At 35.6% G+C, this 25,103-nt stretch overlaps 1 protein-coding gene across 6 annotated transcripts; it reads left to right on the plus strand.

The window, feature by feature from the left end:
• Positions 1-8,315: 8,315 nt before the first annotated feature.
• On the plus strand, positions 8,316-24,472 carry LOC131154293 (uncharacterized). Of its 6 annotated transcripts, none has more exons than XR_009136407.1 (11): positions 8,316-8,525; positions 9,458-9,577; positions 9,721-9,829; positions 9,981-10,232; positions 10,314-10,426; positions 11,178-11,242; positions 13,135-13,385; positions 13,462-13,618; positions 19,234-19,259; positions 19,347-19,570; positions 24,120-24,472. XR_009136407.1 is itself a non-coding variant. In XM_058106973.1 (10 exons), the coding sequence occupies exons 1-10, from the start codon at positions 8,421-8,423 to the stop codon at positions 19,499-19,501; spliced, it is 1,353 nt and encodes a 450-aa protein (XP_057962956.1). In that variant the 5' UTR covers positions 8,343-8,420; the 3' UTR covers positions 19,502-19,741. The 6 variants fall into 6 exon arrangements, 2 of the variants coding, with proteins under 2 accessions (XP_057962957.1, XP_057962956.1); XR_009136408.1 differs by having other exon boundaries at positions 8,343-8,525; positions 24,111-24,472; XR_009136409.1 differs by lacking the exon at positions 24,120-24,472 and adding an exon at positions 23,959-24,043 and having other exon boundaries at positions 8,343-8,525.
• The last annotated feature ends 631 nt before the right edge of the window (positions 24,473-25,103 follow it).

Below are 25,103 nucleotides of genomic sequence, written 5' to 3' on the forward strand. Positions count from 1 at the left end.
ACGTGAAAGCAACCATATATTGTACCTTTTGATTGTATATCTGAGAGATTCCAGGCGTGGCCTGAGGAGGCGGTAATCCAACCCGGTAAGGATTGGTGTGAAGGTTGAGGTCAACCCTGTGCTAATTGACCTGGTTAAGGTTGAGGTCAGCCCTGTGATAATTTGACCTGGTTTGTATAGGTGCCACTCCACCCGTTTAAGTGAGCAAGTTAGTGTGATAATCCTTGTTCTAGTTAGCCAAGGCGGGGACGTAGGCAGTTGGCCGAACCTCGATAACATATCTGCATGTCATCCTCTCTTTACTGCTTTCTGGTGCTTGTGTGATTGTTTAAACTGCTTTATTTAATTTATGGTATATTTATATTATTTGCACTATATTGACCATAGGCTTATGAACATACTGTTGTTAGGAGGAATACCTAGGAGATAAATTTTAAAAATACCAATTCACCCCCACTCTTGGAATCACGGTAAAGCTAACAATCAGCCCTTTTTGGAAGGGTAAGTTTTTGGTAGGGATAGTTGGGTTTTTGTGGGAATTGTCCCTAGATTCCATTTTTGGAACGTATATACGGAGAGATAGTGATTGTAGTACTCTGGTATGTTGTATTGCACATTATGATGAGATGTATATGATTTTATACTTTCTGCTGTGTAGGCTTCTGCTGTATGTTCTGATGTATCCCTGGTACCCACGGGTCCAGGTGGATTGTGACCTGCTGAGCTGGAATGTGAGATGTGTGATGTTGATTTTTATTAAATAAAAAAAAAAGTATGTGAAAATGAGCAGGTCGTGCCATATGAAGTATAGTGATCTATTCCTGGTTGGGCAGTCAGGGTCAATCCCACCTACGGGCCGCACAACCCTGTCATAAGGGGTTAAATCATAACACACAATTATCCACAGGGAAGTTTACAGTTATTACTATGTTTATACAGGTTTATAGAAACAGAATATATATATATATATATATATATATATATTATCAGTATTTTGAGTAGAACCTAAAGTACATAAATGTTAAGCAACAGATAAAAGAAGAAGATTTATATTATTGGTATTGTACTTTACAGATTCAGTGATACATGACTATATAGTAATAGATTTTCACAGTATTGTAACTCATTTTCCACACACTAACAATAGCATATTTCGTTTTACCAAGCGTTGGCTCATCCCAATTACTTTAACATTTTTTAGGTGATCCAGGTAGGTGAGCAGATCAAGCTCGCAGATAGAGGGGTCTCGGTATTGCCCTGATAGTAGTGTGAGTATTTTTGGGAGTATTTTTGTATAGCCATAGCCAATTGAGGGTATTCTGGAAAACAGACATATATGTATATTTTGAGAAGCACATTAGCACTCTGGTATTGTATATAACTACGTAAGGTTATGTTTATTTGATTTCTACTTATTGTTGCTTAGGTTGATGATTGGGTATAATCCAGTGTGGTATCAGAGCATTTTATATGTTATAGTATATATACAAAAAAAAAACCCAAGTTAAATGGCAGGTCGTTACAGTAAAACTGTATAATCATGGTATTCTGAAAAATACTGTAAAACATGTTCTCTGTTTGTATATTCTGTTAACTTTACCGTGATCCCAAAACGGGGGGTGAATTGGTATTTTTAAAATTTATTTCCTAGGTGTTCCTCCTAACAGCAGTATGTTCACAACCCTATGGTCAATCTAGTGCAAATAATGTAAATATACCAGAAATTGAATAAAGCTGTTTAAACAATCACACAAGCACCAGAAAGCAGTAAAGAGAGGATGACACGCAGATATGTTATCGAGGTTCGGCTAACTGCTTACATCCCCGCCTTGGCTAACCAGCATAAGGATTATCACGATAACTTGCTCACTTAAAAGGGTGGAGCGGCACCTATACAAACCAGGTCAAATTACCACAGGGCTGACCTCAACCTTTACACCAATCCTTACTGGGCTGGATTACCGCCCCCTCAGGTCACGCCTGGAATCTCTCAGATATACAATCAAAGGTACAATACAAGAGTGCTTTCACGTAAAGCAGATTTGTACCACAAATGCGCACAAACACAAAGCACCACAGATGATTTAATAATGTAAGCTCTATGTGGTCTAAATATGTCAACTCTCAACAATGTTTTCTATCAGTGTAGCAAGTACGTGAGAGTGTCAATAATAATCTGTGTACTTCAAAATATTCAATCAAACGTGTTCACACAGAGTATTAAACAAGCCTCAACATTATCAATCAATAGAATGTGTCAATCATACGAATGTGTATATACTTGGATTGCAAAATAGACAATCTTTGTTTTCGGCAAATGATATACATATACTTGTATAAATAATACAACAAAGATTAGTGTAACAAGCACAAATATCTTTTCACAAATGGTTCAATAAATTTCACAAGATATTTGAGTAAGCTTGAAATATGTTTTTGCAAATCAAAACAAATACAAACTTCCAAAGATATTGCAATGATAATGCAACACTCAGAAGTTTACCATAAGTCTTCTTAAAGCAGGCTTATTAGCAAAGCCTCCTAAGAAAACTTAGGTTATGCTCTCGAGAGAAAAATCGATTCAAACACTCTAAACAATGAGAGCAAAACCTATTTGAATATATACTCAAAGCACTTACAAATGATTTTGAACTTGAAGAAGTGAGCTAGAGTGCTTTTAGGAAAGATATGAGCAAATAGGAATCAAAAGAAAGTATTTTTGCTTGAGAGAGATTTTCCTAATCCTTTTTGCTAATCAGTGCTTAATCCACCAAATGAAGGAGTATATATAGACATACTGAAAATTTTGACCGTTGGGGACTTATTAGGGATTATTAGAAAAGTTTAATGACACTTAAAACAATTTAACCCTGTTTAAAAAATTATTAACTGCGGTAAAAATAGGAGCAACCCGAGAGGTCCGGTCGACCAGAGATGGTTCGGTCGACCAAGACTCAAGTAGCTCGGTCGACCATGGGTATTTTGAACTGAGTGGTCGATCGACCGAGGCAAGGCAATTTTCAAATTTTTCCGAGGTTCGATCGACCTGGCCTTTTTGAACTTTGTGGTTCGATCGACCATACAGTTGGGAATTTTCCCGAGACCCTTCGGTCGACCAGATTGTTGGAGTACAAAGTTGGTTGATCGACTGGGAGGTCAAAATGTTGACTCCTTGGTGGTTCGGTCGACCGGGGTCAATTGAACTATAAGGTCTCGGTCGACCGGGCCTTGGTCAAACTGTTGACCCAGGGCTGGTTCGGTCGACCAGGGCCTTTTGAACTACAGGTTTCGATCGATCGAAAGTGCACCAAGTGTGCATTTTGGTCCCGTATTAAATCAAACAAGTCCTAATCAAGTGCCTAACAAATGTATGTGAATATGTGTGTGTCCTAAGGTCACTTGAGGTCCAATTTGGAAACACCGAAAAAGTCTGATGTCGGTCGACCGAAGGTGCACCCTAAGGTCTTTCTACTGTCCTTTCTCATTCATGGTTCGATTTGAGCTTACAAAATAAATCATGCATGTGATGTGTGTGAGCTTATTACAAACCAAATGCCCTAATTACTATTACAAACCAATTTCACTTAGAGATATTACAATTTGGAATATGAAATTGTCTTCAAGCTTTTTGATCTGTTACGTGCCATTAATGATCTGCTAATATGGACCTGCACACGAACTAGATATTTATTAAATACAAGAGTATTTGTCATTATCAAAACTAGGGCGTGACCTATAAGGTCAATATATTCTGTAAAACATAATCCATAAAATTATTATAAAACATGTCTCTGTACTATATCTATATTCTCAAGCCACACAGTACTTTAACACATATTAAATATAATTGATAAACCATATAATTTTCTGTTGTGAATAATAATTTGGTAAAACGTATAATTTGTATCGGAAATATACTAGAATTTTGTAGCATAGCATATTTCCCTTACCTGATTCCTGTTACAATCCCCCTACTGTACGGGCCTTACACCCACAGGGTTCCCCACTCAAGACCCTGAAAACATCCCCCAGAACAAAATATCAGTATTTCATTGCATACTACATTTCCTATAATCGTGGGAAAGGTAAAAATTGGATAAAATACCTTATCTTGAGATTGAAATGAATTCCAAACCAACTTCTCCAACGATCAGCTCCAATAGACTTGTAGAGAACTTTACTAGGAGTGTTGTGGTGGCCTCAGATCTTCAATCAGGCGAGAAATGGGGCCGTAATAGAAGAGAGAAAGGGGAGCGAAACGTATAGAGAGAGAAAATAAAGGTTTTTGCGCTGAAAATTTTGTTACAAATCCGAGTTTCAGCTATTTATAGAGCCGGATTCGTCGACGAGACACGTCACCTCGTCGACGAGTCCTGTAAAAAGTTTGTCGACGAACCTGCACCCTCATCAACGAATTTCAGACTTCAAAAAATCCTCTCTAGGCATCTTCTCGTCGACAAGATAGGTCTTCGTCGACGAGATCTTGAAGAACCCTCGTCGACGAAACCCCTGTGTTCGTCGACAAGGCCTGGAAGAATTTCTTGGGTTATTACATGTGTCTTATCCGAATACAAACTTATCTTTTTCAAGATCTCCACGAGATCGAGCTTAGAGAGCTCGAGCTGTTATAACACTTTTGAGAAAAAGGGTATAATTTTGATAATATTTTTGGATGTAAATATTTTATGTTTTATGTTTTGTGTTTTAAGTATTATGAGAAATGGATGGTTGTGAAACATACTAGTGGCTGTGAATACTGGAAGTGTAGGTCATGTTTTGGAAATATGTATATATGTGAATACAGGTGGATGTATGATTTATGTTAGAATGTAAATGGATGTAGAAAACTATGGTATTATATTTGTTGGAATATTATAATTATATTTTTCGCTGCTTAAACGATATTAGAATGTGGATTATCAGGTAAATGAATAGATTAGTAGCAATTTGGACCCACTTTGGGGGGGGGGGTCAGGGCATTACATATAAGCTCAAATGATCATAGGGAAACCAAATGATCGTAGGGCTTCGGTCGACCGACGCATAATTTTTTCGGTCAGCTCTTAAAGGCCTTAAATTGACTATAGGACCCACAATATTGCATGAAAATGTCCCCCATAATCTTAGAATTGATTATCATATGAATATGGACACTTTATAAGAAGAATAGGGTTGAAATGCTAAGTGTTGGCATGTTCGGTCGACCAAACTCCAATGCACAGAGTTCTTCAATCGATCGAACCTTCCTAGGGTCAAACTATTGACCACTCGATCGATTGACCTAAAATGTATACCAACGCCCTGGTCGATCGAACAGACACATGGGAAGTCCTAATCCCCTGGTCGACCAAACCTCCGGGTTCAAAAAAACTTGGTCAACCGAACACATGAAGTTCAGTCAACCGAACTTAATCTAGTTGATCGAATCTCGGAGGTTCTGAAATCGCCTCAACTCTCGTCGACCATGTCCTCAATTCAAATACACATGGTCGACCGAACTGAGCAACCCGGTCGACCGAACCTTAAAAATGGTCTACCGAACCTCTCGGGTTGCACAATTTTTACCGAGGTTATTTGGGGTTAAAATAGAGTTAATTTTCTTAAACTCTTTTAAAATAATTTAAATAATTCCCCCAGTGTCCCCAACGGTCATAATTTATGGCATGTCTATATATATGCCTTCATTTGGAAAGATTAAGTAGAGATTAGGGCTTTTGATTAAAAAAATTTTCTCCGAAATTTCTAGAGCTTCACTTCCACATACAAGCCCATATACTCCACATATTTCCATTCTCTTGAAAAATCATATTTGGTGTGAGTGCTTTGAGAGATCCTACACTGCTTAGACTAGCTTAAACTCTCATATTGATTGTTGATTTTAAAAGAGTTAAGCTCAAAAGTTATCCTCATAGATTTAATCTATAAATTTGTTTTGTGGGGAAACTTGTTAAGCTCGTGAGTCTTTGCACTGTATTGCAAGACTCTTGAGCTTGCTTGTGTTTTTGAAGAACATTTTCTTGATAAGTTTGCTTTGCAAATATCTCTTGTGCTAAATCTTTTAAAAAATATTTTGAGATATTTTTTATACTCTTGGAAATCTTCGAAACATTATTTGTAGTTGATATATTTATGTAGATTGTTTCAAATAAAATTAGCTAGCACACTTTCATGCATTGATTGCACATTGACACAATATTGAGAGTAGTTTCACATATCTTCACTGAGCTTATATTTCCTATCATCTGGAAGTGCATTGATTATTGGTTGTGCGTATTGTTGTATACATCTGCTTGTATTATAAGCACATTTGTTTGTATGCAAAAATTTATTTGAATATCTGTTGTATTCTCGACGTGTGGTCGGAAAAAAGAGACTAGCCTTGTTGAATAGTCCCAGATTGGCTTAGACCCGGTTAGGAAAGTTAGGTGCACCATTCTGATAAGGTGCGGTTGTAGGTTGAGGTCAGCCCCGTTAATTGACCTGGTTGTATACGGTGCTGCTCCACCCTTGAAATGAGCCTTTAGTGGACTCCTCTTACTTGTGAGTTTGAGGTAAGGACGTAGGCACAGTTGATCGAACCCCGATAACATTTCTTGTGTCTACTTTTAATTTCTGTATTTTAAATTCCAACACTTAAATGTTTATGTTTTACTATTGAGATTGTTTGAGTTTATGAATATATATATATATATATATAAAGACCCTAGGTTTGTGTAATACTGTTTGTGGAATTTGAATTGACCTAAGATAATTTTTAAATACCCAATTCACCTTCCTTTTGGGAATACACCAATTCCAACATACTTCCACAATGACCTATCCATAGTATATGAGTAGAACAACCTCCTAAAGTCTGCCAATGTTCTACCCCAATATATAATGACAATAAAATGAACTCATCATGTCTGGCAACGTTTTATCGTGATTACATCTAGGCAATATAACGAACTCTTTAGGTCTGCCAACATTATATTGTGATACGCACGGATAACCATACAAAATAACCCATTCACACATCAAATTATTCATCACACGGAAATCACAAGTAGTCAGTATTCGCAACCAATCTATGTTTACAGATAAACTGTATCTACAACCAGCCAATATCCACAAATAGTTAGTATTTATTACCAATCAATATTCACAACAGCCAGTATTCGCAACCAGTTAATTTATGAAAGTTATATTCATGCCACACAATTTCTCCCATATATAATATATATCAAAAATCATTATTTTTCCAAATGCCTAAAATGTTCAGAAAATCATACCTAAATATATAAATTTGTATAATCGAATTTAACCAGTTCAAACTTAGTAAAACCTGCTATAATTAATTCCCTTCACCTATTCCTCGAATATTATGCCCAAATCGAATAAAAAACGAAACCAAGTATTCCAAAAATCCTAACTTAATTAGTTTAACCTCAGGATATTTATCATTTAACATCTCCTAGACCCACACACTCCCAATACTTAATTTAATATTAAAAGATATTTTACTTACCTTGATTTTGGAGTGGTGCCCCGGAATCCCAAATTGAAAAACTGTTCTGTTTAAGTTGCAGAGAATCTTCTTAGGAACCCTATGGTGGTTTTTGATCGTCGAATTGGGCTAAATCTGGGCCGAATTTGAAGAAAGAAGGTAGGGAAACCGAAACCTAGAAAGAGAAAACGAGAGAGGAGAGAGAATTTTCAGAAAAAAGATCTAAGGTCTTTTTATAATTGGGCTTTCTTCGACGAGTTTAAAAGGCTCATTGACGAAACCAAGAAGAACATTTGTTGCCAAAGTCATCATGTTCATCAACGAAACGTTTAAAAACCTGAATTTTCCTTACTTTCGGTAATTCATCGTCAACAAGAGACGTGTACTCGTTGACGAAACCCAGAAGGACGTTCGTCGACGAGGAGAACTAATTCGTCGACGAGTCCCTGCTCGATGTTATTTTTTAAATTATATTTTCCTTTTTTTTATTTTTCTTTTTTCTTTTATTCATTTTTATTTTATTTTTTTTGGGTTCGAGTTACTACAATTTGTCAAAATTTTTACAATAATATATGAGCTCATATATTCCCAAAAAGTTGAAAATAAAATTTTTTATTCAAATTGTGTTCTTTTCAACATTTGTTTTCATTCAATGAAATAAATTAAAATCAGCATCTATAGATCCAAATAATTATAATAAAAAAAAATTACATTTTGTAGGCATTGCAAGGGAAATAAAGTTCTCCCCCAACTGTTATTTAATATTTTAATATAAAAAAAACCAAAAAATGAAAAAACTCGCCAACAAAAGCCCAAGTTCTCACGTGCGTTGCTGCGGCACGTGTTTACCGGCTTCCCTCTTCCATGGGGGGCTTTCCCGCCAGGTGCCTAACTCATACACGCAGAGAGAGAGAGAGAGGGGATAGTTGCAGAAATGGAGTTCAGCTTGAGCGGGAACGCTCTGAAAACCTTTGCTCGCTCTATCACGTGCCTTGCACGCGTCGGAAACGAGCTTGTCATCCAAGCTTCTCCTTCTCAGGTACCTCTCTCTCTCCCACTCTCTCTCTCCCTCTCTCTCTCTCTCTCTCTCTCTCACACACACACACTCGCACGCGCGTACACACACATTTCTCTCTCTGATTGAAGTTGAATCGACCCACCATCAATTTATACCTCATCAACTAGTTCATCACGCCACTGTTGTTCGCATTCAAGCAATTAGCTAGTCAATTCAACAATTAAGTGAATTTTGTTTCTAATGGCGCGCGGAATTCCAGCTTCGTTGGTCTGATAAACGACTGTTTGTTTGGTTGCGTTATTATATTGTATGATTAACTATAGCTCTGGTATCATTTTGTGGATGTGCTTTCCATATCTGAGCTTAGATATGCTTGTAATTTGTTAGTTAGGGTTTTGCACTCGTGCTTCTAGGGCTTTTGAGGAAAGCACATGCCATGATTTGTATAGGATTGTTTCTTTGGATTGTGAAATTTTCTGTGGATTTTGGTGTATGCGCGTGTTATTTGATACGAAGAACAAGGGAGTAAGCAATAACATATGGTACGGCTGGAGGTCATTAGGATTGTAAGTTGCCAAGTTAATGGAGGAAAATGAAAGAAAATAATATCGAAAGGCTTCGCAGAAGCATAGTGCTTGCATTTTGAGAAACTTGGTCTGCCTTCAATTCCTCCCCCTCTCCCCCCAATTCACAGGTCATCCTTCCCTGCGTAGTTCATGCAGTAAGACAAATGATCATGTTGGGGATAAATTAAGAGTACTGCTTCCTGTTTATTTGGCTCTTTAGCAATAAGAATCCTGGTCTTCTATTTTTCACTTTTTAATCACATTGTCTTCTCAGCTACAAAACTTTGTTGAAGAAGAAAATAACAACACTGGGTTTTTGATGTTAATTTTTGTAGCGAATCTATTTGCACAAGGCTAATATGTACACTGACTCGTTTTCACCTGCAGCTTGCTTTTCACACTCTCAATTCATCAAGGTCTGCTTATAAATCTATTACATTTAAGCCTAATTTCTTTGATCTGTGCACAATTTCTGGCACTCAAGTGCAATTTAGCGTTCTTTTGAAGGTATGCTTTTATTTTTTAATTTTTTTTAACCTCCATATACATTGTCGGTTTTATTTGGTTGCGGAGACTCACAGAAGGAAAAAAAAGAGAAGAAAAAAACTTGATCATGCAAAATAAACTTTTCTCTGACTAGATGCATGTAGGCCATTTGTTCTGTTCTTAGGACACCCATTTCAAGTATTGATCATTTGAGCGTGCAATTACCCAATCCCGATGCATCGAAAGTGCAATGGACTTTGGAATGCTACAGTGGTAATGTGCCCTTTTACATTTCTTATCTGTTATCCAAAGGGAGCAATTAGGGCGAAGTAGTTTTTTTCCACAAGGTGCATGTGGCGCGACTGATTGTTTCCACATGCTTTATTAATGTTCACTGAGACAAACTCCTAACAAAATTGTGCAGGAATGAGAAAAATCTATTGGATTACTTGCAATGTTGAGCCCGACATACAACATCTTTCTCTTGACAGGACAAGATTCCCAAGCAGTTTGGTAGTGAGGCCCCGTGATCTCAACAGATTGCTAGCTAATTTTCAGTCATCCCTTCAAGAAATCACAATCATTGCAACAGAACCCACATCTTTACCTTCTGATGCTGCAAGTGAAATTGGTGGGAAAGCTGTTGAACTTAGAAGTTATATAGATCCCACCAAAGGTAGAATAGGACTGTTATAACCCCTTTCTCCTGGGGAAATTTGTTGAAAAAGTCAATTTATTTTATATTTTTCAATTACAGAGAATGACTCCTCACTACACACTCAGCTGTGGATAGATCCTACAGAAGAGTTTGTGCAGTATACCCACACAGGAGATCCTGTAGATGTAACATTTGGTGTGAAGGAATTGAAGGTATATGAGGCAACACTCTAATTCTTTTGAGCCTTCTTTATCATTTGGTGGACATAATCAAACTTAGCATCCCCTTTTCTCAACTGATCAGCCTTGTCATCCTGTGGATGCTGTCATGTCAATGTTATGCAATCATGTGGGTTGGTTTATTATATAATATATATATAGTTATTGTTGCGGAGTCTCAAAATAAGAAATTGGAGTCTTGCCTCAGGCAGGAAGCTGGAGAAAGTTTTCCAGGCTGTGTATACTTGGGTGATGGGTCCTCTCTCCACTTATGAGTTGATATACATTTGTATTGTATACAGGCTCCTAGGATATATATATTTAATATCCAAAGACTTGGCACTTGGCAATTAGATGTGTGAAAAAGATTAATTATCTGTTAATATTTTGCCCATTACAAATTAATTAAAACTTCAAATTTAAAATGGCAGTTATTTGATTGCTTTGCAAAAGGTTATGTCTTTTCTGGAAGACATGGATTAGTCTGCTTAAAAGGGCTTGGAAACTAACTCAAAGAAACCCTATCTCCATTATTCATGATCAACCTGCCTATTATATGCTGCGGAATATTGTTTCCTAGTCAAATAGTCTTCTTAACATCAGTGAGTGCCCAGGCGTCAGAATTCAATTGTGCAACAGTTTTGATAAACATCTGCTTTGTATTTTGGGATTGTGCAATGCCTTCGTTTTTTTTTTTTTAGTGAAGCCTGCAATGTAGATTTCTTTATTTGTTTTCAATTTGCAGGCATTTCTTTCTTTCTGTGAAGGATGTGAAGTTGACATTCACTTATTTTTTGAGAAAGCTGGCGAGTAAGTTACTTATCTGATACATATGCCATTGAGTTTTTTATTTTCATTTTTATTTCTGTGTTGTTCTATTTGTAAATCATGTCCACCTTCAACTGTCTATTGCAGAAGAGGTGGAGTGGGGAAGGAGGGGTTAAGGGCACATTATAGGAGGCAGCAAGCTAACTGAAAGTCATACCGATTTAGGCTCCATTCCTTTCATGGAAAATCACCTCTTAACAGAATTAACTTTGACAGAAAATAATTTTTCCTGGAAAATATTGAGGTTTTTCAGATGTCTGGATAAAAGACAGGAAGTTATTCTGTTTGTTTTTTCCTGTGAAAAATATGTTTATTGAGTTTTGAAAATGACTTCTGCTTGCCAAAGTGAAAGCCGTTGAGCATGGAGGCTCTTTTCCTTGAATAATATTTTGTGGATGGCCCAAACTCTGTGGAATGCAGAAAATGTGTTCTGAAGGCTATTTCCATGAAAGGAAGAACCTACGAAGGATCACTAGGTCCTGGTCAACATAAATGCTATTACTGTAGGCCCACCATCAAATTGTGGGTTTTCGCCGTATATCAGTGAATCACAAACACAACATTGTATCAGCTAGACAGTTGTATTGTCTGCTATACTGTGGTGGACAAAATTCCTCTAAAGCTCATAAAAAAGATTAGGGAAATCAAAATGCTCCTACATGGGCAAAATAATTTTTCCTAGTGAAAATTCAGCATAGCACATACTTGAAATTAAAAAAAATAAAAAAAGAAAAATCAAAATGCACATGCTTCAAGTTCAAGAAGACGGGGAAATGATTTTTCCTTTTGAAAGTGCATTATAGGAATTAAGTCTCTGTCCTATTGCATCACTGCATTAAACTTTGTTACTGTCTATTCCATTCATGCACTTAAAATGTCCAAAACTGATAAGCACAACTACGTATTATCAAAACCATCTCCATGTTTATGCTGTCAGCGTCAGAATCAAGTGGATAGTTTATCTTTTTGATCCATGGATCCTATGGCTATTATAAGGCCAGACCTAAGCAGAGTATACTGTTGCATTTTGAAAGAAACACATAGGAAAGTCCTTTGAACCAGATTTCCTAAAATCTATTGTAATCTGTCTTCAATGTTATTTTTTGGATGAAAAATGAAGGCAAAAATGCGGTCAATTATTGTTAGGAATCAACCAATAAAACCTCCATGATATTTCAACTTTTGGATCACATAGATAATTAGGTTCAGATATGGAAGATCTCTCTAATATGTAATCATCTTTAAGTGAAACAACCAAGAAGGAAAATCTTTTTTGCACGTTTAATCTTTTTTCTGAACTTCTCCTTGTACAGACAAGGTAATCAACCCAAAAAATTATAAATTTGTGGTGAAATTTTCTGGATTTAATACGTTATGATTAAAATTTGTACTGCAAGATAAAAAAGTGTGTTTAGAATATGAATCTAACTCCTCGCCTGACCTATCCCTCTCTCTCTCTCTCTCTCTCTCTCTTAAACACACACAGAGAGTAAGAACTTTAAAATTTAAATTCATGTTATAATTCAGATGGTTGCTAGTGTTGCATCTCCAAGTCAGTCATAAGTTTAAACTTGTTGGTTAGCAACCTGTAATGGTGCCTCTTAGTGATAGGTGACATTTTACGACATGTTTAATGTGAATTTATCCATCCACTAAGCTATCTTATTTCTCAGTGTTGAAGATATACATGGATTCTGACTAGGAGATTGTTAATTTTTTTTTATCTTTAAAGAGCGGAATTTGTTGTATCAAGGTTATGTTGGATTGTTAATAGGTAACATATAATTACTTACCTGTTTTCTTATTGTTTGGATGCAAGTTATATTGCATATGGAACACGATTTTGATCTTGATTAAACTTGCATTGAGTACAGACCTATTCTAATGGCACCAAAATTTGGTCTCGACGATGGATCTAGTTCAAACTTTGATGCTGCACTTGTTCTTGCAACCATGCTTGTGTCTCAGCTGCATGAAGGAAATCCCTTGGAACATCCACCAGTGGCTGGCATAGTGCATGATCAGGCTAATCATGGGAGAGGGTCCCAAGCACAAGAAGAGAGGCCAGGGGTGAATGTTTCTGAGCATCCTTCTGATCACACCAGAATTTGGTCTGAACTTTCAGGTGACTGCTTGTTCTTTGTTTAGTTGCTGTGTTGATATTTTGCATCCATGTTCTTAATTACTTAAACCTGAAACAGGGAGTGCAGCCAAAAGCAATAGCGGTGCTGAAGGGAGGCAGGTTCGAGGTGAAAGAAATCCAACAGCTGTTGCACAAGGGGAAATCGAGAGGATTAGCACAATGCAAATTTCAAAGGCTGGATCTGCTAGAGGAAATGTGCCTGGTGGCGCTGATTTGTATCCTAATTTTTTTTTCTTGCTTAATTACTCTAAATGTTACAGTCATTTAGGTGAACACCTCTGTGTCCTAATTGCTTATTAAGCAACACTTGGATTTTTTTCTCTACTTTATCTTTTCTTATTTCATGGGCAAGAGAAGCATATTTAAGTGTTATGGGCTAGTCTCTAAACTCACAGAGACTAGACTCTGAGCTTTAGAGTCCTAATTGCTTATTAAATAATATTTACATTTTTTCTTTGTTTGATCTTTTCTTATGTTGGGGGGTAAGACTAGCTCACATATGTGTTGCTATTGTTTAAACTCACAAAGTACCTGACTGAAAGCTTTAAAGTCCTAATTCCGAATTTCTTAGTAAATAATACTTATTTATTTATTTTTTTGGTTTATCTCTTCTTATTTGGGGTAAGAATAGCTTACTTATACATGTTATAGGGTAGCCCCTAAACTCACAGTTGTAAGCCAAGTCTAGATGTAGGGTTATGCCTATTTATGAAACAGTCAAAATCATGAACTTCTAGTACTCTATTGGATGGCTTGATGAAACTTGATGAGCATGTAGCATTTTGATTGAGAAGGCATGAGTTAATATTTTCATTCCAATGTATTTTCCCCCTGATTTATGGTTTAATTGTTTTTTTAATATCTTATTATTAAGACAAAAAGAAATGCTTCTGTGAGTTTTGAATATCTAGTTTAATTGTGAACCTTTCTTTTACTTGTGCCTTATCTCAAGCCTCATACATTAGCTCAAAGTCTAAGTGTGGAGTGTGTGCATTGCACTTTGAGTTGCGAAGCATTTGCCTTTGGGTTGATTGTCAAGGGATTTGCTAAATTTTGAAAATGGCCCAGGCGTTCTACCTTACAATCTTAATGGGATTATTTCTGTTAAAAGCTATGCACTATATATTAAAAGGGGTTATGTTTGAGCTCCATTGAGTTTCCAGATGGCACTTCAATTTTCTTGCAATGTAGCATGTGAGATGAAGAGGTGGGTCCAATTTTCAGTGAATTAAAATAGGGTGGGGGAGGCATGCGTTCCACAGAGGAAAATAAGTAGAGGTGGGGTGATAGTGATGGGTGTCATGCAGTGAGCCCCTACATTGCATGGGTAATAGTCTTTATTGTTTAGTTTCTTTTTGTAAATAAAAAATGTTGTTATTAAAGAATTCTTTGTATAAAGAATATACAATATAAGGGTCTATGAGTTGACATTTCCTTCTAGATCTCACTGCATATACATTTATTACTTGGAGAAAGTGGATGCTATAAATGATTGTGGGAAAACCTTATTACTGTTACATCACATTATTACAGAAGGAAACACATGAAATGAGAAGGTAGCCAAACTTGAGAGAAATCTCTTGGGGACAAAAGTTCAAAGCACATAGGATACGCCACTAAGAATACTGAGGTCCTTTTTTTTTTTATACGGAGTTGCCTAATGATCATGGGAGATTCAACATTTTTATGGGGCCAGTATCGATCAATTGGAACGCTTTAGTCTATGAAAATAAGTTAAGAAAAGAAGAATCCAAGCTGTCTATGGGAAGCTTTTTAAAGAAGGTTTTGATTACAAATATGCAAATGCTTGCAATTTTATGCTTTAGATAAAAAGATGGCTGAGGGGTTGGATGCTCCCCCTGAAGAGGAAGAAATTTTGAAAGCTGTCAAAGATCTTTGTGGAGATAAATCTCCAGGCCTAGATGGAATGCCTATGACTTTTCTTCTGATCATTAGGATGCTATGAGCGAAGATATGTTAATGGATTTTACATTCATGGAAATTTTGTTTTCCTAGCCTGAATACTTTCATTGCTTTGATTTCTAACAAGACTGACGCCAAAGCTACAGAGATTTTCTACCTTTTAGCTTACTCAGGAATGTTTTTGAGTAGGTGGCAAAGGTTTAAGAAAGCTTAAAGGGGTGGTAAGTAGGCTGAGGGGAAAGCGCCACATGCTTTTGTGGAGAGGGAGACAAATCCACATTTTGAATTTTGGTGCCTTGTGGAGAACATGGATAAAGGAGTGCATTTCCTTAGCCATGTGGATTTTGGTGCCTTCTTCTTCTTCTTCTTCTTCTTATAGTGTCTCACTTCTTTGCAAATGAAATCATAATTTTTTGGGATGCCAGCTCTTAGTGAAATCTTAATCTTGATGATACTTTTGGTTTTTGAGGTTATGTTATGGCTTAAATGAACCTGGGGAAAAGTGAGATTATTCTTTTGTATGATCCAAGACTTCTCCATATTTCATCCTTGAAGCCTCCAGTAGGGTCTTACTACAAGGAAATAAAGGAGTAATGGAGCATCAAGAAGTGCAAACAAAGCTATAGTTATCAGGATTCCCATATTGACCATGGTACCATTGTGGCCCTGCTCTTGATTTGTGGTGCTTTTTATGTTTCCATGCCAATAGTGGCTGCCCTATCTCTTTAAATATATTCAATGGAAAAAAAGATATGAATAAATATAAGAAAGAATAAATATTGTAAGCAAATTGGCTCGTCAAATAGTTATAGATAAAATAAATAGCAATTAAGTGATTTGTCATATTTTATTTAATGCAAACTTCATAATGCCACTTTAAATGTGTTGGATTACCATTTTACCTGAAAGCTTAAGCTATTAGGTTGTGGGCCAAAAATTTTTATCAAGCCTTAGCACTCCCCCACATGTGCAGCTCAATAGCACATGGAGAGATAAACAAACAACGAGTAACACCCATATTGGGGACAATATATATTTAACAAACATTAAAGGCGGACAACAAGACTAGAACCCAGGACCTCCTGGAAACCAGCTCTGTCAGCTCTGTTACATTGTTAGATTAACCACTTTACCTAAAAGCTTAAGCTATTAGGTTATGGGCCAACAATGTAATCAAGACTTAACAGAATGTTTAGTCAGTGATTTGAGTAAATGCTTCAAAGTGTCCCATGACCTGGAATAGCGAAATAACTAGGCCTAGTTACCTCATAATGCATTCCCAGTTAAGTGGCTTATCCTGTCCCTGCGCCCATGTTCAAGGTATCTAACTATAGAGTTACTTATCTAAAGGAGGGAAATTCAAGCTTATCCATAGTACTCTTATAAATTTCCTGGTTATTTCATGTCTGAACCTTTTCTGAAATTGCCTATTTATTTCATTTCTATGTTCCCTATTCTTTATTTTTTGGTGAGAAGACTTGACGACGCTCAGAAGGGGTTCTTTTGCGGTAGTAGTGGGGAGGAGTTTAAGTTTCACTTAGTGAATTAGTAATCATCACATTAATTGTTTAGCGATGTTGTTTTCGGGTGTAAAAAACTTGGCACTTGTAAAGCCCTCTTTGGCAAATGGCTTTGTAAATTCATGCTAGAGAAGGAGACTTTTCGAGGAGCTTTGTTAGCAGCAAAATAAGTAGAGGGACATAATTGGTGGCTTTCTTGGGAGAGTAGGAAACCTTATGGAGTGGAATTTTGGGGCCATATTAAGAAAGGACGGGAGGGTTACTCTCTTATATTGTTTTCAACATTTGCATTTCTCTTTTGGAATGATGCTTTAGTGTTGCACCCCCCCTAAAAGATTACTTCCCTATGCACTTTAGTTGGCTTCAAACAAGAATGACATTGTTAATGACTGCTTGTCAATGGAGATCATCTGCATTGGAATCAAATCCTTAGAAGTGAACCGATTGATTAGGAAGAGGAAGCTACACCAAGAATGCTTTTCACCCTTGAGGCCTTAATGAAAGGTAAACATTAGGTGGATGCTTTTGAGCAGTAGAGTGTTCCATAAAGTTTTAATCATGGTTTTAACACCCAGAATGGACTAGTTGGTTAGAATGAGCTGGACGTTCACTATTCAGGTTGCACTAAGAAACTGGATTCAAAACAACCCCAAGCTGAATTGTGAATTTCAGTTGTTGAATTAAGAATCCCATTATAGGATGAAAATTCTAATCAAAGCCTGTCTCACATGGCATCAGATTTTATGGATATCAAGGATAAGATCATCAATATATTTAACTGAAGTGTTTACAACAGGATATACATGTATATGTGAAGCTGTGGTGCAGTCCAATTATAAATACTTCCATAATAATGGTAAAAAATAGTCTGATTTTGTCTTGCCTTTGCAGAGGATGTCTAGTCCTCTTTTTCTTGAAACTATTGAATTTTTAACTTATTTTTTTTGTTATCTAAAAATAGCCGGAAAAATAATTTATTCTTTATGTGCATGTGTGTTGTTTTCCCTATAAAGTATATAAAATATATCCAAATATATTTATAAGTACAAAAATTAAAAACATAAGTAAAAGTGTACACAAATATATAAAATATGTTTAATATTTTATATAAAATATATCCAAATATATTTGTAAGTATAGAAATTAAAAACATTAGTAAAAGTGTACAAAAATATATAAAATATGTTTAATATAAAACATATATAAAAATTTATTTAAAATGAAATTAAAATGCTTGACTCCCTAGTCTGATCACCGGATTAATAGTTCAACCAGTAACCTGGTTATTTAGTTGCCTTTCAAGTTCAAAGACCAGTCTTAGTTTTCACAAACTGATCTTAGTACAAGAAATTGGTGGATTATGAGGAAGCAATTGGCAGGGGGACTTCTCCATCGAAAACAACTTGGAAAACTAGAAGCCTCTTTGAGGTATCTTTTTTGTTTGGGAGGCCACATGGAAAGAAGTATATCCTTTGACAGTTAATGTAAATAGGGGACATTTCTGGGCAGTTGATGTTTTCTTTTGCAAGAACCAAGGGGAATGGGCGTGCCACTTCTCCATTGCAGTTGAGCAAGAATGCTTTGAAGCTTTGTTTGTGCAACACCAGGGGTCCAATCGGTTACTTTGGGAAAAAAAAAGTGGAGGAGCTCTTTGCATGGAGGGGTTCTAAGTGCAGAGGCAAAAAACAAGGCTGGGGCACCATTCCTTTGGCGATCTTATGGATTGTTTGGAGTGAGAGAGGAATATGATGGCTTTTGAGGGAGTTAAGATAATTTGGATTGATACAGGAAAAATGACCTTTCCACTACATTTTTGGTGTTTTGGCTCACTTATTGTGATTCTTCTTGAAGTTTTCTTTATGGTGTTTTATTTAATGGGCATATACCAAGTGACTTGGCCCTTGGGGGGTTGAGGGGAGGTATTTGTTAATGCGAAACTTATTTTACTATAAAAAATAACTTCTTTAAATCCAAATTCATATATAGTGTGTCATACAATTATTGAATCATTATAGCGTACAACCTCATTTTGTGATTTGGACACAGCTTTCTCTATTTCTTTCCTTTTCTATTTTATTTTAAGAAAGAAAAAGAAAGGAAAAGAAAAGAAAGAAAACAGGGAAACACGGGCATCTGGTAAACCATGTGCCCTGCACAATGTGAGACAGCAACGCTCATGTGAAGTTTATTTTAATGTATTAGGATTGGTAATAAAAAAACACATATCCTTTGGTCAGGTAGAGTAAATGGCGACAAGTACTTCTCTGGAACCTAATCTTTTTCTAAGGTGGTTAGAACAACCTCTTGTGCATCCTGTTAAATATTGAAATCAATGCAAAGTTTGCCTGGAAATAGTGACAAGTACTTTCCTTGACTAAGTGTCTTAGCTGCTCTCCTGCACAAGCACCCCAAGGTTAGTCAAAAAGCTAGTAAATTTGGGTTACCCTCACATAAATTTTACTCCTGCATAACTAATATTTGTTCATTTTGTTGCTTTCAGTTACAACAGAAGTTAATGATCATGGTCTCACACAGCGTCATCCCAGTAATTGGGTGGATTTAGATGAGGGTGGTGATGATGACAATGATGATGATGAAGGGGTTGAGAATGAGCTGTGTGTTCAGGCAACACCTCCATATTACGAGGAACAATAACCCTGATGAATTGCTTTGTCTTGATTCCTTTAGGGGAGTGGATAGACTGCTGGTTCTCTTTCCTTTCTTGTAAGTGCATGTGTCTTTCGATGGTTTTCTTTGTTTGCTTATGTTTTTTATTTCATATAATTTCAAATATTTTTTTCTTTCATTTACTGGGTTAAAGCTCCTTGTCTGATTTCTTGATTGTTGGAAAGAAAATTTATGATTAGAGGTGCTCTGCATCCAACCTTTTGAGTATGTGGTCTGAATATGCATTGCTTTGGAACAGTTCTCAGCCTATTGGCGTCAAACAAATAATTGAGAGGGTGAATACAGAGAGATGATAAAAAGTTAATAGTGTTGCATGTTTTACAATATTTAGGTAGTAATTTTTTAAAATATGACAACTAGACAATGTTAGATTACCACTTTACCTAAAAGCTTAAACTGTTAGTTTATGGGCCAATGATGTTTAAGCTTTAGCATTCCCCTGCATGTGCAGCCCAATAGCACGTGGATGGGTAAACAGACGGTAAATAACACCTGTTAAAGGGAATGCAATAATTTTTTAAACACCACACAATAAACACAGGCAACAAGACTAGAACCCATGACCTCCTAGTAATCAGGTTTGATACCATGTTAGATTACCACTTTATTTAAATGGCTGAGCTGTTACTTGTTAGGATGTGGACCAACAATGTATATCATGATTTAACAGATAACTGTAATTTGTGCATGTAATATGACAATGCTTCATTTAGCAGGGGCTATATGTGTGAAATAATTCATAGCAAGGTGTGAATAGGGGATAATGAAATCCTTTTTTGAATGTTCATGCAGGTCCTGGTAATTTTCATAGTGGCACTTAGTGAATATATCATCAAAGATTTGGAGATATTTTTTAATTATATTTCTTTTGACATTCATTGCTACTTTTGGTGTTAGTAAACAGCTAATGATTGAATGGTAAAATATAACTGTAGGATTTTTTGATTTTTGAGTGTTGAATTCATATTTCAAAAGCCTAAGCCTTTGGTTTTCATTCTTGGTTGCCCATATAGTTAGGGTTTTGCTTCTTGGTCTGTTGCCTTTTAGTGTTTGGCTCATATTTTACCTTTGTGACTTTTGAACTTCTCTAGATTTTTTATTGGCTTCTTGGGAAGGTTGGAGCAAATGTCCCATTTGCATAATATGTTTGTGGTAAAGGAGTATTGTAGTCATGGTCTTTTCATTTTGAATGTATTGAAGTTATGGACGAAGCATCTATTTCTTTTGCCTATATGGTCGATTGTATTGATTTATAGCATGGTAGACTAGGGCACATTGGTTTACTGCACATAAAGAAAATGATAGAAAGTAGTTTGATTTCTTTCTCTTTTTAAATTGAAATATGCACAAGTGTGAAATCTGTGCTAAAACTAAAACAACTCGAAAGAATCTGTAGATAGAGAAAGTGAATTGTTGAACTTAATTCGTGTTTAGGTAACACAGAACAAACTATGACTAAAGGAAAAGAGATATTATGTAGTTATTATTATTATTATTATTATTATTTATTATTATTATTTTTTCAACTTTTCTAGACACACTAGAGCATGCCTTCTAAGAAACAAAGATGTGGTAGTTGCAATGTTTATGAAATAAAAGAATAAAGTTGAGAATCAACTAAATGTGCAAATTAAATGACTTAGGTTTGATAGAGAATCTAAAATGCTTAATGAAAAATTCAAAAAGTAAGGAATAATATGGCGAAGTCACACCTCACGTGAATCTAATGGAGTTGCAGAAAGGAAAATAGAGCACTAAAAGGAATGAAGAACTCTATGCTAATAAGTTTTGGAGCATCCAACAATGGAGGAAATGGTACTTTCTGCATGTCACCTGCAAAATAGAAACTTCTTATAAGAAACTAGAAAGGCACCTTATGAATTATGGAAGGGATATAATCCTAATTTAAAATACATTATAATGTGGGGTTGCCTGAATCCAGAATTAAAAAAACTGGATCTACAACCTCTGATTGTATTTTATTGGATGTGCAAACTATAGTGCAACGTGTAGGTTCTTAGTTCATAAAAGTGATGTGTTATCAAAACATGATGATAGAAACAAAAAATGCTGAATTCCTTGAAATCTTTCCTTTTAAAGCTAACCAAGAAAGAATTGCTCACGGACCTAATATTGAATCTATTAAGGAGCATAAGCGTGAACAATATTTATTATCAGTCGCCTTAAAACCATCTTCATTTTTATGATTTAGTTTCCCAGTCTTTCAACATGGACTATCTTTTAGGTCTTTTGTCTACAATAATACCCTATTTCTTATGTTTTCTTTTGTGCCAAAATCTAAATCTTAATATTTCAATTTCTTTTAAAATTTGCCCAACACACTTAGTTTCTAAAAATAAATTATGTTGATTTTTTCCTATTTATTGAGTCAACTATCTCTATGCTTTTAAGATTCTATGCTCCAAGTTGCTAACCTACCTTAGTCTCGTGACTTACCTTTTTTTTTTTTTTCTACCTACATCCAAAATGATGCGTTACAAATCCCTGGACATCGTACATGGTCACCGACATGGCATGTCTTTGGGGGCGACTACTCCCTTGTCTATTTTTCATAGTGTGAAAGTGCAATACATCACTTGTTGAGACATCCCAACAATTAGAGACCTGACAAGTTTTATGTTGGACCGTCCTTTATCTAGGTTTAGGAGCAAGTTGTGTGGGGAAAGAGGAAAGACTAAGATTATGTTCACAAAATATCATTTCTAGGAATCAATGGAATAACATGAAACACAATAGAAATTGTATACAGATTAATAATTTAGAAAAAAAGTCACTCATGCAAAACTTTGTGAAATTTGGGACTAGTCATTCCTTGTCTATTTCATGTTATGAATTAATTAAAATTTTTGTATTGTGGTCTATTCTATGATGGCAATACATCTTGTTTTTGAGTTATCAAATCCATCTGTTATCATCATTCTATTCCTCGTAATTGGCATTCTATGAACCAGATGTAACCTAAGTGCACTCAGGTGGAACTCTTTTATCGGTTATTGAGCAAATTCATGAATGAACAGATATATTTGTTCATGAATAACTCATAAAGGCTAACTAATAGCTTGATCTTGGAAATCATTATACTTGTACAATTTATAAAAGGATAAACTAGAAATTATTTGCAGGCAATATCCTATTAAAATTACAAATTATTTTAAATATCCAAATTATTTTTCTGACAACTGACACTACAAAAAATTACACCTTCAATTGTACATACAACACTATATTTATTTATATATTTACCCAATGAAAAATTATTTTTTTTAAATTAAATTTTGTATAATGTCATTAATAGCTTTGTGGCTTAGCTTGGTAAGAGATAGAAGCCAAGCTGGACAGGCTTATGTATGCTCGTTTAATAAATGAACCAAGCTCAAGCTGAATTTAAAGTTCATTTATTAGTGGCCAAGCTTGAAATTGTCAGATCTCTGCTTGGCTTGGCCTGATTGCAGCACTAAATAAGATGACTATTACTTATGCATGTGATTTAACTAGATTTCAGCTAGTAGGGGCTATTTCATTCTCAAGTGTCACTAAATTTTGAATGTTTCACGTGGGTGGTAGTAACTCTCAGAGGGAGTACAAAGCACATAGATATCATTCAAATATTTTGGTGATTTTTATTATGCTGAATGAAGAATCCTTTTTTTTTTTAATTAAATTTTCGCAATTCATTGCTACTACCAATTTAGGTGCATAGTTGATTCTTCCCCCCCTTCTTTTTGTGGTTTGATAAATGTTATGGTTGAATTGCATTCATTAATACATTGTGCTTGAAGCATGCTGAGGCTTTATTTGTTTCACAGAGAATGGTCCTTTAGAAAGTGTTTTTCACATTTTCCCTTGCTTGGGTCTTCCAAAAAGTGCTGTCAAGGTAGATGATTTCCTGGGTCAACAGAGAAAGCAGCCCTCATAAAATGAAAGCAATTTCTGATTTTGTGAAGGCCAAGTTTCCCAGAGTCAATAATCACATCTTCCACTGTTATCCAAACAATGGAAAATGATTTCCATTCTACGTGACAAACGAGCATTGTCCATTTTCCATGAAAATATCCACACTGAAAATTATTTTCCACCAAGAAGTGATTTTGCACGAAACAAACATAGCATAGCTTAGACAATCCACGAATACAAGCTCCTAGATGAATAGGTTTGAACTTGAACTTAAAACTTGGCCTTTGTGTTTACCATGTGAACTGCTGCTCCATTTACAGGTCTGGTAGGCTTTCAGGTTCATTTACTTTAAAGCCAATTATCTCTCCAGTGCCAAGTTTTGTCATTTTTATTTCATAACTGTAGACTTAGTTAATGTCTAGGTTTTTTACTTGCTAGGTTCCCCCATCACTTCTCTCCTTTTCCCTGTCTATGTTTTGTTATTCATTGCATCTACGCTGTTGCTGTAGGGCCTTGCTTTTTGTATGAAAAGCAAAGAAAAACTCGCATGAGAGAGTGAGAGAAACAGTATTGTGATTTGTTGCATTTATGCTGTGTGCCTGTGTAGGGCCAACTTCTGGTTTGAAATGCCAAGCAAATTTTACTCACTTTTATGTGAAAGTTTTTACAGCATGAAAGATGATTCTGTACTCTCCACAACTCACAACACGTTGCTTCACCTGTACGTCTATGGTTTTTGTATAAAGACAATTGACAGTGTTGGTGAGCTTCGACTACAGCCATCAGCTTGCCTTTTTGAAAAAGCAGATACTCTGAATAAAGCTGGTGATACCTGCCTCATTGAAGTAGTATGGATGAATTTTTACCGAATCATATTTCAGCATTCTGGATTTAAACATGTAAGTTGTGTTTGGTAGCACAGTTTCGGACTTTTGTCTTGTATTCGGACAAAAAAATAAAAATAAAAATAATTTTGTGCTGTATTTTGTAAAATTTATAAAAATTTAAATCGGAGTTTCGAAATTTGAAGTTCCAAACACTAGAGTAGCGTATTCTGGTAGAAACCCTTTTTTCCTCAAGCTAGATCTAAGCTATTTTTACATTGCTCCAGGAAGTTGAAAACCATTGCTTCATCATGCACTGTTCCTCTATGCATCTCTAGCTGCAATGAGTGAATGCAAATTAAAATTTCAATCACTTTTGGAAGTAATCTTAATTCTTCCTTAAGCTTCTTTCTATTTCAGCTTTTTACTTTGCTGAAAATTATGCATTGTTTGTAATGCTGGTGTGAGATTTTGTACTTGCTCGGTGTTTTGTATAGAGCCTTTGTCGTACATGAGAAGTTTCGAAAGCTTCCAAAGACTTTACAAAATGCAGCCAGGAATTGTGATTTGAACTGAAATTTTAAGGATTTCTTTTTTCATAAGTTCAAAAGAATGTCTTCATACATGTGATTAAGATGCTCATTAATCAAAATTTAATTTTTCAAAATTATGGGATAAACTTGAAATATGATTACTAGCTAAATAGTTCATCATCAATAATAGTTATCTGTTGGTTGTGGATATCTGGTGAAATTCAAAAAAAAATAAAAAATAAAAAAATAATAATAGTTATCTCTTTAAATATAAACTGAACTTGTTATTTTTTAGGA

The sequence above is a fragment of the Malania oleifera genome, chromosome 4 (assembly GCF_029873635.1).
Source record: "Malania oleifera isolate guangnan ecotype guangnan chromosome 4, ASM2987363v1, whole genome shotgun sequence".
In the NCBI taxonomy this organism is placed as follows: domain Eukaryota; kingdom Viridiplantae; phylum Streptophyta; class Magnoliopsida; order Santalales; family Ximeniaceae; genus Malania; species Malania oleifera.

Bases quoted from the DNA above. Each gene is read 5' to 3' on its own strand.
- LOC131154293 (XM_058106973.1), top strand. From the start codon at position 8,421: ATGGAGTTCAGCTTGAGCGGGAACGCTCTGAAAACCTTTGCTCGCTCT. The intron at 8,526-9,457 runs GTACCTCTCTCT...TTTCACCTGCAG, and splicing joins TCCAAGCTTCTCCTTCTCAG to CTTGCTTTTCACACTCTCAA. The intron at 13,619-19,233 runs GTATCCTAATTT...TAAGTGTCTTAG, and splicing joins GTGCCTGGTGGCGCTGATTT to CTGCTCTCCTGCACAAGCAC.